Source organism: Anser anser (assembly GCF_964211835.1).
Source record: "Anser anser genome assembly, chromosome: 8".
Classification (NCBI taxonomy): domain Eukaryota; kingdom Metazoa; phylum Chordata; class Aves; order Anseriformes; family Anatidae; genus Anser; species Anser anser.
The window spans coordinates 27,218,053-27,231,577 of record NC_139728.1 but is presented as its reverse complement, the minus strand read 5'-3'; the positions used below and the strand labels follow the sequence as shown (position 1 = coordinate 27,231,577).

The 13,525-nt window shown below is 36.7% G+C and overlaps 1 protein-coding gene across 2 annotated transcripts in view; it reads left to right on the top strand.

Moving 5' to 3' along the window:
* The window catches only part of USP24 (ubiquitin specific peptidase 24), a 61,222-nt gene that overhangs the window by 17,829 nt on the left and 29,868 nt on the right, over nt 1-13,525 (top strand). The window contains exons 8-28 of one of the 2 annotated variants that reach the window (XM_083846655.1): nt 60-125; nt 1,075-1,149; nt 1,979-2,137; nt 3,367-3,481; nt 4,004-4,107; nt 4,653-4,760; nt 5,274-5,369; nt 5,476-5,637; nt 6,867-6,911; nt 7,459-7,566; nt 8,187-8,336; nt 8,878-9,009; nt 9,524-9,635; nt 9,874-9,950; nt 10,817-10,957; nt 11,117-11,170; nt 11,364-11,479; nt 12,098-12,164; nt 12,329-12,439; nt 12,836-12,934; nt 13,013-13,183. In XM_083846655.1, the coding sequence (XP_083702781.1) occupies nt 60-125; nt 1,075-1,149; nt 1,979-2,137; nt 3,367-3,481; nt 4,004-4,107; nt 4,653-4,760; nt 5,274-5,369; nt 5,476-5,637; nt 6,867-6,911; nt 7,459-7,566; nt 8,187-8,336; nt 8,878-9,009; nt 9,524-9,635; nt 9,874-9,950; nt 10,817-10,957; nt 11,117-11,170; nt 11,364-11,479; nt 12,098-12,164; nt 12,329-12,439; nt 12,836-12,934; nt 13,013-13,183 (2,268 nt within the window). The remainder of the gene's footprint in view (nt 1-59; nt 126-1,074; nt 1,150-1,978; nt 2,138-3,366; nt 3,482-4,003; nt 4,108-4,652; nt 4,761-5,273; nt 5,370-5,475; nt 5,638-6,866; nt 6,912-7,458; nt 7,567-8,186; nt 8,337-8,877; nt 9,010-9,523; nt 9,636-9,873; nt 9,951-10,816; nt 10,958-11,116; nt 11,171-11,363; nt 11,480-12,097; nt 12,165-12,328; nt 12,440-12,835; nt 12,935-13,012; nt 13,184-13,525) is intronic. The other variant, XM_083846656.1, reaches the window with a different exon arrangement.

Genomic DNA, 13,525 nt, shown 5'->3' with positions numbered 1-13,525 from the left:
TGTTGTAAGGGAGTTGCATGCTAAAATCAGTTTATATGTACTGTTGTTTTTTTCTTCAGGCAATCTCTGCATTAGTTCAACCATTTGGAGTTTGTGCAGAATATCTTAACTCTTCTGTAGTACAGGTAAAATGTGTGTTACAAATTCTTTTCAGCAAATATAAAAGCCTTGAAAAATGTGACTGGTCATTTGCTCAGATTTAGATAGATCTATTTTAACACAGAAATCCCAGGCAGTATAGTGTCAGAAATGCAAGTATGTGAGAATCTGTTTTTTCATCATAGCAATTTGAAAAATAAGAGGACTGAAAACTAGTTTGACTGTTGCTGTGAAACTGGTGACCAATTCTAAGAAGCCTCCCAAATTCACTTTGAGTAAAGTACAAGAACCATTTTAAGAATCCTGAAGGCGATGAATAGAGGGCTCAGACAACATTCAAATTCTTTTTCCAAGCACAGTGATCTTTAATTGTCTATCAACATTTGCAATGGTGAGAAATTTTGGGACTGCTCTTAATAACTTTCATCAGTGTAAAGCATGCAGGGAAAGAATATAACATGATGGATAGATTTTTGTTTTTAATTTCTTTTTCTGGCAGAGATAGAGCGCACAGTTATGAGAGTTTAGACTGGAAAAAGTGTGGTACAGAGATCATGGTGGTTTTTTTGTAAACTTGCAAATGTGCTCTAGGTTTCACATCTGCATTCACTAACAAAAAGTACTGGTTTAATAAATGACAAAGCCTTTATTTGAAAAGGATATATTTTAGGAGTTAATGAGGGTCAAAGGAGCATATGCATCTAATAATTGATGCACTTTGAAATGGGTTTGGGGCAGGTTGGGGTCATCTGTAAACCTATTGTGGTCTCAAGTAGCTTCTTAGTCTAGTTGCTTCTTTTTCTGGACTTACCTAGCAGGATAGTTTTGTATATGTTGCATGTGTTGCTTTATGTCTAAGGTAACTGGACTTTCAGCTAAGTATTTCATTTTGCTGCAGCCAGATATGCTGAGTAATGTAATTGTTTTCAGGAAACATAAAATGATCATCGTGCCTTCTTCTCTCATTCTTTTTAGCCCATGCTTGACCCAGTCATTCATAAAATGATTAAATATGTACAGAATGTAGAAGAGAAGGACTTGAAAGACAAGGTAATGATTTATAAATTAAATACTTAAGAACTTTTCCGTATGTTGTGGAAATGGTGTCTGTGTAGACTAGAACATAATCTTATTCTCACTTACAAAAATACAGCCTGTTCTGAATTATGAGTGACTTAGCTCAAAATATTGAAAAGTAGCTAGTCTGCATTTAACCAATTTTTCATAAATCCATTTTAATTAGATACTTAATGTTTTCACCCTTTTAAAAATATCTTCCCAATGTTACTATCAAATACATCTTTGGTCCCCTTCTGCAGTGTACTGATTGCTCACTTTTCTGATTTGCTTGAAGATGCATTCTGTTAAATTCTTACAACTTCTGTGCATACAACTGTCGTGTTATCTGTTTGCTTCTAAAAATCTGGTAATTGTTGTTTAAAATGGTGTCCCTGCCCACAGCAGGGAGGTTGGAACTACATGATCTTTAAGGTCCCTTTCAACCAAAACCATATAATTCTCTGAAAATATCCATGTAACTTGTGACTGCCTCATATTGCACTGAATTTGGCATCCGGCTGTAATAAATTTGAGTACTGACTTTTTACTTAGACTTACTTTTGTTAATTACATACTGGAAATTGTGCATAACAGAAGAGCAATTCAGTGCACCAGACTGTAGCAGGAGAGGTCACTGAACGAAAGGTTTTGTTGTCTTAGAATTCCCGATGTATAAGTAATACTTTCAGATATCTAGCTTAAACAGTCTGTACTGGATCACTAAACCTACTCTTTGTGTATCATTGAAGTCTGAAACAGAATACTGAAACAAGCACTGCCTTTATTTGTCCTTTTTTGTTGTTTGTTTCATTTTCAACAGAGACTGGTCAGTATCCCTGAGCTCTTGTCTGGCATCAAACTGCTGTGTATGCGCTTCCAACCCGATTTAGTAACTGCAGTGGATGACTTACGGCTGGACATTCTGTTGCGCATGTTAAAATCTCCTCACTTCAGTGCAAAAATGAATTCCCTCAAAGAAGTAGGTTTGCTACATGTGGGTGTGTTTGTGTGCGCACATGCATGTGCGTGGGTGGGATGGGTTGTTAGTAAGTTGCTGAAGCCACAACCTTAAAAAGAGGGTGCAACATCTTACAAATTATGTTGCCTTAGCAAAAGCTCATAAATACCAAAACAAATTCATGTGACAGGAATTGCTTGTAATATTAGTAGCTACTGAAAGGACTGTGGTCTCCCAGTTAGAAAACAACTACACATAATTTGAACCTTTTCTAAGAATGACAATTTAAAATTCGTTTATAAGCAACAGTGTATAGCATTCCTTCAGTACTCTGAGATCATGCTCATAATTCTGAGGTATTGCTTTTCTCTTTTTCCCATTGTGAGGAAAAGGGAGAAAAAAAGGGCAGGGAGAGGCAATTTAATCCTAGATTGCTGTTCTCAGGCCAGATGTATCAGATCATTATACTATGTAGCTGTATTTTTTATTATGGTTGTGTATGGGCATTGTAGTAGTGTCTAGGAGCTGGAGTTTATGGAACAGGGCTCTTTCTGCTAGGCTCTTAAATAAAAGTAGGAGAAGAAAACATTTTATTTGTCTTGGAACCTGTGGTTTAAGTATAGAGTTGTTCATTCACTTCTTCCTTCCAGAAATTGTTCAACTTCGGTGTCTCAAGAAAGACCTTTTTTAGTATGCAGACATTCTAAGGTGTTTTAGGTTACCTCTTCTGGGCTTTTTGCTTCTCTACTTAAGGGAAAATTGAGATACTAAGCCTCACTGCTCTGTGGTTCTTAATCTTAAGTACTGTGTATCCTTGGTGAAGTTATAAAAGCACAGCTTTTGAAGGCTCTAGCATAAATGTACTTTTTGCACCTTTTCCCTAGAGTGATGAGCCTGTATTGGTTCTGTGTTTGATAAAAATAGGACACTAATTTGAGTATCACAGGCAGAAGCCTGAGATAACCCACTTCTGATATATCTGTAGCAATATGCAGCACAGGCGAGCTTTTCTGTGTCAGATTGGGAACAAGAATCTGCTGCATCAGACCGATTCCTAGGAGGTGGGTTAGGAATTTACCTTTAAACAGTTTACTTAAAAAATAAAAAATAATTGAAAGAAAAATTCTCCTGTGCTCGAAATACTTCAGGATTCACACTTAAGCTTCATAGAAAGCTTTTTTGAATAGATTTCAGTATAAGCACTTATGATGCATGTGCATCATTAGAATCTCACATTTTGCAATTTCTAGGTAACCAAATTAATAGAAGACAGCACTGTGTCCAAGTCGGTGAAGAATGCAATAGATACAGACCGCTTACTAAACTGGCTAGTAGAAAATTCTGTCCTGTCGATTGCTCTAGAAGGTAAGCGCTTTCACAGAGATCTTTGGCATGTGCTTTGAATGTCTTAAACTTAAAAATTTGGTCCGTCCTTTTTAATACATTTTAGTGAAGCATTACTATCAAAGGAGTTCAAGGATTTTGTCACTGTCAAAACAGAGTGAGGAAACCCAGCAGATTTCTGCTACTATCATCTAGATTTCTCTTTGACATTTGTGCAAACGTCTTCTGCTGTACCTGAGGTTTTTACTCTCAGCTTACCTATGTTTTTAAACCTGTAGAAGAGTGAGAAAAGAGTTATTTTTTCCAAGCAGTAAGGCCATGTAGGAGTAGATTGCTATCAGATGTATGAAGTAAAACAAGAATAGAAGGAAGCTTGTTCTTTTTCCTTCTTTAGACTGGACTTTTCTGTAGCAATAGATTGAGAATTTTAGAATAAAGATAACTTTATTCTTGTCCCCTTTAATGTAATGTGTTTATTTGTATGCATTTAATGTGTCTAATGATTTAAATAAATTAATTCAATTGCCATTCTTTATTTCATAGGTAATATAGACCAAGCGCAATACTGTGACCGTATAAAGGGAATTATTGAACTGCTGGGCAGTAAATTATCTTTAGATGAGCTTACTAAAATTTGGAGAATACAGGTAAGCAATCAAGATTAGGCCGATGCTTTTAGGCTGCCTTGGAAAAATAAGTACTTTTTGTTACCAAGTTCTTTAGCTGGTGGAATGTTAGCTGTTCATTTGTCTGCTTTATCATATTTGCTTGGCTCCTTCCATGAGAGACGTAAGAGGTTGTCAATGTGCCGGAACATCAGTATAAATCTGTATCTTAAAGAATCGGTGAAACAAGACTTAATGTTTTCAAGCCTTGAGTCTGCTCTAAGTCTTACAGGCTTGACCTTCCTCCTTTTTGCAAGGAAGCTATTTTTTTGCTCCTGCTGCGGGGCCATGGTGGACCAGGTTGGACCATTGTTCTTTCCTGCTTTTGAGTTGCTTCTAATGAATGACCTCTGTGCCAACGGAACAAGGAGCAGAGTCAGTTATTCCTGGCTTGTGTTTCTAACATGTCCAAAGCTGTTATCCTTTCTCATTAATAGAAATAGTAGAATAACACTTACATTGAAGACTTTTCACTACCTCACTTGGGATTAAAACCTACCTTCTTGTGTTTTCCTTCTTCTTTCCAGTCAGGACAATCCTCCACTGTGATTGAAAACATACATACCATTATTGCTGCAGCTGCTGTGAAGTTTAGCTCTGACCAGCTTAATCATTTATTTGTTCTAATTCAAAAGGTAAGTTCTAACATAAATTTGCGTTCCTTAGTGGAAGTACTTAAAAATGCTTCTACATCCAGCCTACCAAAAGGCAAGTGCCTTGCATACATTTATATCTTACATATAAATGTAAAGTAAAATATATTTGTGTGTGTATATTTAAAAAAAAAAGTTGGCTGTAGAACAACACTTACAATACTGATTTTTTTAACCCAAAAACATGGTTGCTACTATATTACTAATTGACTTAGATTTTAATTATGTTATATATTCAGTGCAAAAACACTTAAAAAATGAGGTTTTATTATCTGATCTCTTACAGCGTGTATTTGAAAAAACAATTGGGCAAAATAGTACTGTAATTGCCAGTAACAAAAATGAGGAAATAACACGTGGTAGAAACATACTTGTTTTACTGCAGGACAATCAAAACACAAAACAATTGTAAACTATATTTTGCATCCACTTGAGACTTAACAGACTGACGGTTTTTGCTGCTGTAATAGTAAACATTATCTCTTTGCTGTGCAGAGCTGGGAAACGGAGAGTGATAGAGTGCGACAGAAGCTCTTGAGCCTGATAGGGCGCATTGGTCGAGAAGCGCGGGTGGAGACAACCACTGGAAAGGCACGTGGATGTGACTTTTTCTTTTTTTTTTTTTCCTTTATTAAACATAGGGTTTGTAGTCTTTGCACTTTTCAGGTCCTGATCGATTCTGGATTTGTTCCTGTAGGTTCTGGAGGTCCTTTGGGAGCTGGCTCATCTTCCAACATTACCATGTAGTCTTATACAGCAGGCCTTGGAGGAACACCTGACAATCCTCAGTGATGCCTATGCAGTGAAAGAGGCGATCAAAAGAAGTTACATCATTAAATGCATAGAGGATATTAAAAGGGTTGGTTTATTATTTTCTCTCTTCCAAAATGAAACATTATTTAGCCTTGATGTTGCCCTCTTCTTTCAGGATGTACAAATTGGGTCCCATCTGTAAGTTCTTACCTTGGGGAGTCCATGAGAGGGGTAGGCTTTGTGTGAGCCAGTTTGACCTTGAGACTTGTAGTAAGTCTCTTGCCTTTGTTTTAAACAAATTTTCAGCACAAGGAATGATCAGTTTATGGGAAACTACCAGGATGGGCCCAAGGTTAGAATTTGCAAATGGAACCACTATAAAGGTATGTCAGTATTTTAACTGTCCCGTTCATGTGAAAGCTTGAATTAGTTTCCTTTGAGATAAGCATGCGTTTCTGGCATGTCCCCTAAGTCTCAAAATACAAATCAATATTTAAATAAATCAATATTTAAATCATAGGAATTTTGTATTTCAATTTTAAAAATAGCTTTTCATCTAACATGGAAGAAGCCATTCTTGGGCATGCCTGTGCTAAGATGGGTCTGGCAGCAGCAGACACATGCATGGCTTAATAGACTGTACCTACTCTGTCCTGCACTGTTCATATTTTCTGAGATTTGCAAGAATTCTATCTTCTGTTATTTGTTTTTTTATTTCTTTTTTAATTGGAAATATGCCCATAAAACAAAAGGTTTTTTCATGTACTTCTTTCACGGTAAATTAGGTTTTGTCTGTCAAGCAGCATCTGTAGAGGATGTTAGTTCTTTAGGAAGCATAGGATGTTGTTTCTTGATATTGATCACTTTTTTTTCTTTTTTGCCTGTGTTTGTGAATACAGACTTCGAAGTTTGGGTTCTTAATGTCTGCAAAATTGCAGTCTTCTCTGATCTTATGCTTTCCTGTTCTTCCATTCTTTTTAATTGCATTCTGCCAAGGGCCTTAACAAAGGTGCTGCAGTGGGGAACGCTAACGGAAAGCTGTAACTATAGGCTGGAAAAAAAATGGGGCAAACATACAATACACTTTTAAAAATACAGTACATCATTTGCTTATTTCCCTGTGTTAGGGGAAATGGAGACAAATTGGGAGGGAATGTAATATTAAGACAGCATTCTCAGCTACATGAGGGAGTCTTCAGTAGAGCGCTGTTACAGGCAGGGTATGTTAGTGTCTCTAAGTGAGCAGGTGGTATTGGTTGTTGTCGATATTTAAACCAGACATCACTTATCTGAACAAAAAACTTCAGTACTGGTTTGTGTGATCAAACTTTACAGAACATGAAGCCTCCCAGAAAAGTGATGAGCAGTTCTAACAATGAGGTAGGATCCTTTGTAGGATCTCTTTCAAAATGCAGCTTAAATAGCCTTTGCTTCCTATCAGAGGGCTCCTTGCAGCACCAAATCAGAAATTTCTTCTCATCTCTTAACTCTCAGTAGTACTTCAGATTTTTTTCTTCTGTTATTCTCACCTTAACAATAAGTAACCTCATTTGACTGTATTTGCCCTTTAAAGCCCTAACTGGCCCGCTTTATCTCCTGTAATTGAGGAAGGTGGTGGTTATTATCCCTCTGGTGCAACTGAGTTTTTGTGTACTAAATTTGCATGTTCTCTAGCAAGGAGGTGGTACTTTGGGCTTAATAATCATAGCAAAATGTTTCAAAGGACGTCTTGAAGAGGGCAAAGGGGCATCTTCGGTGTTTGGAAGGGAACCAGGAACAAGTCACTGAACCCTTCTGAGCTAGTAACTGTTGTTTTGAAACAGGGATATTAATGGAAATCATTACTCTTTAGGAGTCTAAGAGGAGAGTTAATACATTGCTGAGCATGTACACATGCGTAATTCTTTTTTACCTTTCTTACTACTAGTCATCCCAGCACAACAATCCTCAGTTTGTGTGGGTGGTGCCAGCATTACGTCAGCTTCATGAAATCACGCGTTCATTTATTAAGCAAACTTACCAAAAACAAGACAAGGTAAGAATATGTGCTGAGATTATTTTGACACCCTTGTTATGTCTGTATGGCTCTGCTTCTCTAGAGTTTAGAAAAGAGGAAAAAAAAACCACTGATAAGTACAGCTTACAGATATAGCATAAAGTAAATGTACAAGTAGGGAGGTTGTGTTGTGTGCTGTCCATTTGTGTGTGTGTGCGTATGCGTATAAATAAAATCTGTTGGCTGTGTCAGGACTGGTTTATTTTATTCTCAGCTTTTTGTAAAATAATTAATGAGTATGTCTCTGTTAAGAAGTTACCATGGCTAATGTTTAGAGCAGCTAATTCGTAATTGTATTGACATTGACAGTTGGAGAACAGACTGAAATACCAGCAACTCATGTGTGCTATTCTGTGGCTAAGTGGAGGTGTGGGACTTTGTTTGCAATCTGCAGCACACACATTTCAACACATGCTGAAAATGGTATTGCCAGAGGGCTTTGGATATTTGGAATGGGTACAGCTGACTTTGGTGAGAGGGGATCGTTATCCTTTCCATAAAAAACACTTCTCTGTAAAAGACCAGACTGCTGAATGCATGTGTCTGCTTATATATTTTCTTTAAAAACCTCTTTTATTGATGTTTGTTTTTTTACCAAGAGCATTATTCAAGATCTAAAGAAAAACTTTGAAATAGTGAAGTTGGTGACAGGAAGCTTAATATCATGCCACCGTTTGGCTGCGTCTGTGGCAGGTCCTGGAGGGCTTGTTGGAGGAACGTTGGTGGATGGCCGATACACATACCGGGAGGTATTGAACCCTGCATTTCTTACTACCTTAGGGGCTTGAAAACATGATGTAGTGTATCACTGACCAAGTCTCATAAAATTAGTTGATGTTTCATTTTGGGAATTCACTGGAATATGTTCTGTCTGGAGAATAATTGCATTAGTTCTTATTCATAATTCTGACACTCATCTGTTGGGAATTATTACAGCCTTTTTATATTATGTAGCAAAGGTGATGGAACATCACACTCTACAAGTTTCGTTGCAGAGTCTCTAATGCGTTGAGAACATGATCTCCTTATTCCAGGAGCTCCTGTCTCCAAGCTTTTGCAGCTTTCAGCTTCTGTGCAAGCTTCAGTTTGAAGCCTTTTTAGAAAGAAAATTAAAAGGCAGTAATTTTAACAACTGTATGAAATAGAAACAAAGCTCATTTCAGAGAGTTTCTAGTCCTTGGGCTTTACTAAGTGTACTCTTATCACTAAGTTTGTCAAAACTAAAAAGAATGTTCAGAGTTCTTGTTATGGGAAGAAAAATCTTAAAACTGCGTTTGTTTCCTTTTCCAGTATTTGGAAGCACATCTAAAATTTTTGGCATTTTTTCTGCAAGAAGCCACTCTTTATTTGGGCTGGAATCGTGCCAGGGAGATCTGGGAATGCCTTGTAACTGGCCAGGATGTTTGTGAGTTAGATCGAGAGGTAAGAAATACTCAAAGTTGTTGTCTGTGGTTGCAGAGTGAATCTTACATGTGCTATTCATGAACCTTTATTTGTGGAGATATATGGAACTTAAGTAGTAAATGTGAAGTAATAAGGCATTATATGCTTGCTGTGTAAGCTAGTGAAACTACTGTTATGTTTGCTTATGACTAGGATGCTCTTTGAACATTAAACTTGACTGGAAGAGAAATGCTGGTGAGGAGATTAGTTGCAGGTTTATGGATGCTAGCTAGAAAATTACTGCCTGAAAGCTTGCAGAGTCGTAAAAGAGATGTTCAGTGATATTTGGGTGCGAGATGACTGTCAAGATTAAGTACCCCAATGCTGCAGTACAGCTGGTATAATAAAGTTACTGTGAGATTTTGAACTCGCTGCAGATCAAACTTTTGTGTGATAAGTTACTATAATATCTGACGTAGTTTTATACAGCAATGACAATCTAAAATACTTGCAATGACAATGGGGTAAAAATATATCTGCTTTTCATTCACAGATGTGCTTTGAGTGGTTTACCAAAGGACAACATGATCTAGAGAGTGATGTACAGCAACAGCTCTTCAAAGAGAAAATTCTTAAACTGGAGTCGTATGAAATTACTATGAATGGTATGAAAATTATGTTGGTCAACAGAACTGTTTTTTAAATAAATACCAGCACTTTGCTTTCTAAGTCTTCAAATTAAATATCAAGCAGCTCTATAAATAAAGGGGTCTTTTTATATCACTCTGAGTTTTAATAGTTACAGAAAAAAAAAGTCATCTCTTGCATTTGATATCCCTTTTAAAAAAGGATAGAAACTTGTCCTGACCTGAATAAAAAGCTTGCATCACTTTTCACTTTCAGGTTTTAGTTTATTTAAGACTTTCTTTGAAAATGTGAACCTGTGTGACCATCGACTAAAGAGGCAAGGGACTCAGTTGGTGAGTGTTCTGTCAAGTTCATTCTTGTGTACTACTTGTGGCATCTTGAGGCAGGGAGGAGGTTGGACAAGGCTTCTGTATCAGCTGTTTGATATGGTCGTCTTTGTATTAGTATGCAGATTGTCCTTCTAGCATTAATGTTGTTAAATTCTGAAGCTAAAACATTGAAATAACTATAGGAGAAATTCGGCCATTGATAACAAGAAGCTGGTATGTAGCTTCTAAAATTCTGCACAGGTCTAGTAACAATCATGAATTCTAGTGTGAATTTCTCTTGCTTCTCCTTGGCAGGAAAATGTGGGGTTTTTTTTTTTATTCTTTACAAGGGACTTAGTCTTATCATAGTCAAGTTCTAGCCTACAGCTCTTTTTTAACTTTGTGATCCTTGACTGGCTTTGTTAAATTAATGGTTTTATGTTAAGTAGTTTTCCGTAGGCATTCTAGATCTCTATCACAGAGTTAATTTACTTCAACTGCAGATTTTTTTGCCAAGTATTGTAGTAGGTTTTATGATGGTTTATTATGTGGTTAGTTACCACATTGACCTCTATGAAACAAATTCCATTCCCAATTACATTTCTCAGTGGTTTTGTACTGTAAAATTCTTCACATGGCTTGACTGGAAGTGCTCTTTGGAACTTCACCTGTAAACAAGTGTTTTGTTTCTAGTATAAATATGTAAGGTTGCAGCTATTGATGTCACTTTGCAATGTGGCAAAACTTGGCAACATGTTGGGAAAGAAAATTGTTAAGATTTAATCGAAAGGTACTTTCCCAGCAGATGAAAAATTGTTTAATTCCCCTGTTTAAACTCATTTTTACTTAAGAAATCCAGTCATGTTTTACTGTTGTTCTTTTTTGCATAGAGTGTAGAAAAACTGGAATTAATAGGAATGGATTTCATTTGGAAGATTGCAATGGAATCACCTGATGAAGAAATTGCAAATGAAGCTATTCAACTGATAATAAATTACAGCTATATTAACCTAACTCCTAGATTGAAAAAGGTAAGCATATTTGTATATGAAAATGCTTTGACATTCAGAGCAATTTGACACTCTGCATGTTAAAATGTATAGTTTGTTGGGTTCTTTCAGTTTATAAGTAATTCCTATGTTTTTGTATTTTGTATTAAGTTCTAAATCATTTGCCCGTTGTATCTGCAGGATTCAGTATCACTGCACAAGAAATTCATTGCTGATTGCTACACACGATTGGAGGTAAAAGACAAATTTTAATTGTTCTTGTACCTATCTCCTCTTTCATTTTTTTATGTTAGGATTAGAATAATTGACTATGGTAATTCTATTTAAAGAAAAAAATAATTCCACAGGTATTTCTTGTCCTTGTAGCTCTCTGGCACATACTAATGGTCCGTTTAAACAACCACTTATATTCCGCTTTGTATTCTAGGCTGCCAGTTCAGCACTCGGTGGTCCAACATTAACACACGCTGTTACAAGAGCTACAAAAATGCTTACGGCAACTGCTATGCCTACAGTAGCAACATCAGTTCAATCTCCTTACAGGTAAGCTTGTATTCAAAAAGGCAAATATGGCCATATATGTTTGCTCCCAGCAACTTCCTGACTGATTTTGAGTGATAATCAAAATTGCTGAGTTATTGTTGGCCAGTAATATTTTGTTCAGCATTCATTTCTCATTACTGGTAGTTGTGTATTCTGTCACAATGTAATTGGAGTTCCAAAAAGATTTTGACAAAACCTGTTTTAAAAAAATAGTATTTAAAAAATAACATATAAATAAAAAGACTGAAAGCCTGAGTGCTGAAGTTCTCAAAATTGCCGTCCTACTGGTCTTGTTTCTAGGGCAACGTGTTGTTTTTTATTTGGGAGAGAAAAGGAGGTTTTTTCATCCTTCCCCTTAATTTATGCTTGCTTAAATGTCTATAGCTTAAATATATGAGCACAGAGGTGACCTCTGGAAACATGAAGCTGCTTCTGAAGTTCAGTATGTCTCAAGCAGCGTAATGCAAGATTCTTGACCTATTTTCCTAGTTTGTTACAACTGAATTATTCCCAATGTTAAGGAGTTGCATTTGAAAACAGTTAATTCATGATTGCTATACATGGGCATTGAAAATTAATCTCCGAGACAAGTAACTTATTTTGGATGTTTATCCCTAGGTCAACTAAACTTGTAATAATCGAGAGACTGCTGCTATTGGCAGAGCGTTATGTGATAACAATAGAGGTAAGATAAAAATTTCTTCCTAGGCAAGAATGCAACTTTCAATATTATTAAAAACAGTGAAAGTAATTTAAATCTATGTAACTGTAGTAAATTTGTTACATGTCATCATAAAAATGTCTTTGTTCTCAAGGATGGTATTCACCATTGTCCTTCTCTTCCGGCAGGACCTTTACTCTGTTCCCCGAACTATTCTACCTCATGGTGCCTCTTTTCATGGACATATTTTAACTCTTAATGTTACATATGAATCTACCAAAGATACCTTCACCATAGAGGTATGTGTGTACAGGTTGTGTGTTTCATGCCATGTTGATCTTGTAGCTACTTGGTTCTTTTTGATACTTGGTCTTAATAGAGGCAGCTGTTTTTAAGGACTCGGTCAGCTTGCGAAATCTATCTAAAAATGCTAAATGTGTGCATAAGCTTACAGTAATGGAAGTGTCTGTAGCATAAATGGTTTTGATCATCACTGTAAGGAGGAAAAGTTGTTTCCTTGCTGTTAATGATAGAGTATTTCTAGTACTGTCCTACCCCAGTAGTCTCTTTTATACCTTAATACCTTTACCATCCTGTGCAGGGAAGCAGGAGAACTTTCTTGAAAGGTTTCTTTTTTGCTCTCAGGATTGAGTTCTTGAGCAGGCATACTAAACAAATGCCATTTAATTTTACAGGCTCATAGCAATGAAACTGTAGGGAGCGTCAGGTGGAAGATAGCAAAGATGTTGAATTCTCCTGTGGATAATATACAGATATTTGCCAATGACAGCCTGGTACGTTAACTAGAATTCTCATTATGTATAAAAATTGAATCTCTCTTTCAGAACTAAATGATAGATATTTTTTTGCAGCTAACGGTAAATAAAGATCAGAAACTACTCCACCAGTTGGGCTTCTCTGATGAACAAGTCCTTACAGTAAAAACATCGGGAAGCGGGACGCCATCAGGGAGCTCAGCAGATTCCTCAACCACTTCCAGCAACAGCAGTGGTGTATTTAGTTCATCCTATGCAATGGAACAGGTACAGTGTAGTAGCCTGAAAACTGCCCTTGGATTTGAAGGGGATGAGGTAGCAAGGGGGTAGTAGGGCAGTACACAGCTTGGGTGGTGGAACAGATACAGGAAGTTGGAACAGAAGCTTTTTACATCAGCTTCAGTATCCAGTCCTTAGAAGCCTAGGTTTCCTTTCCAACAGCAATTGAAACAAAGCTTTTAAATGCACAATTGTCTTACACATTTGGATTTGACTTTAAAAACTATTTCATCACTTAGGTACCAAGCAGGCTACACTAATCTCTGCAGAGTCTTTTGTTAAATCCTGGAACAAGTGACTCTTGACTTAATTTTGAGGTTAGATACTTGA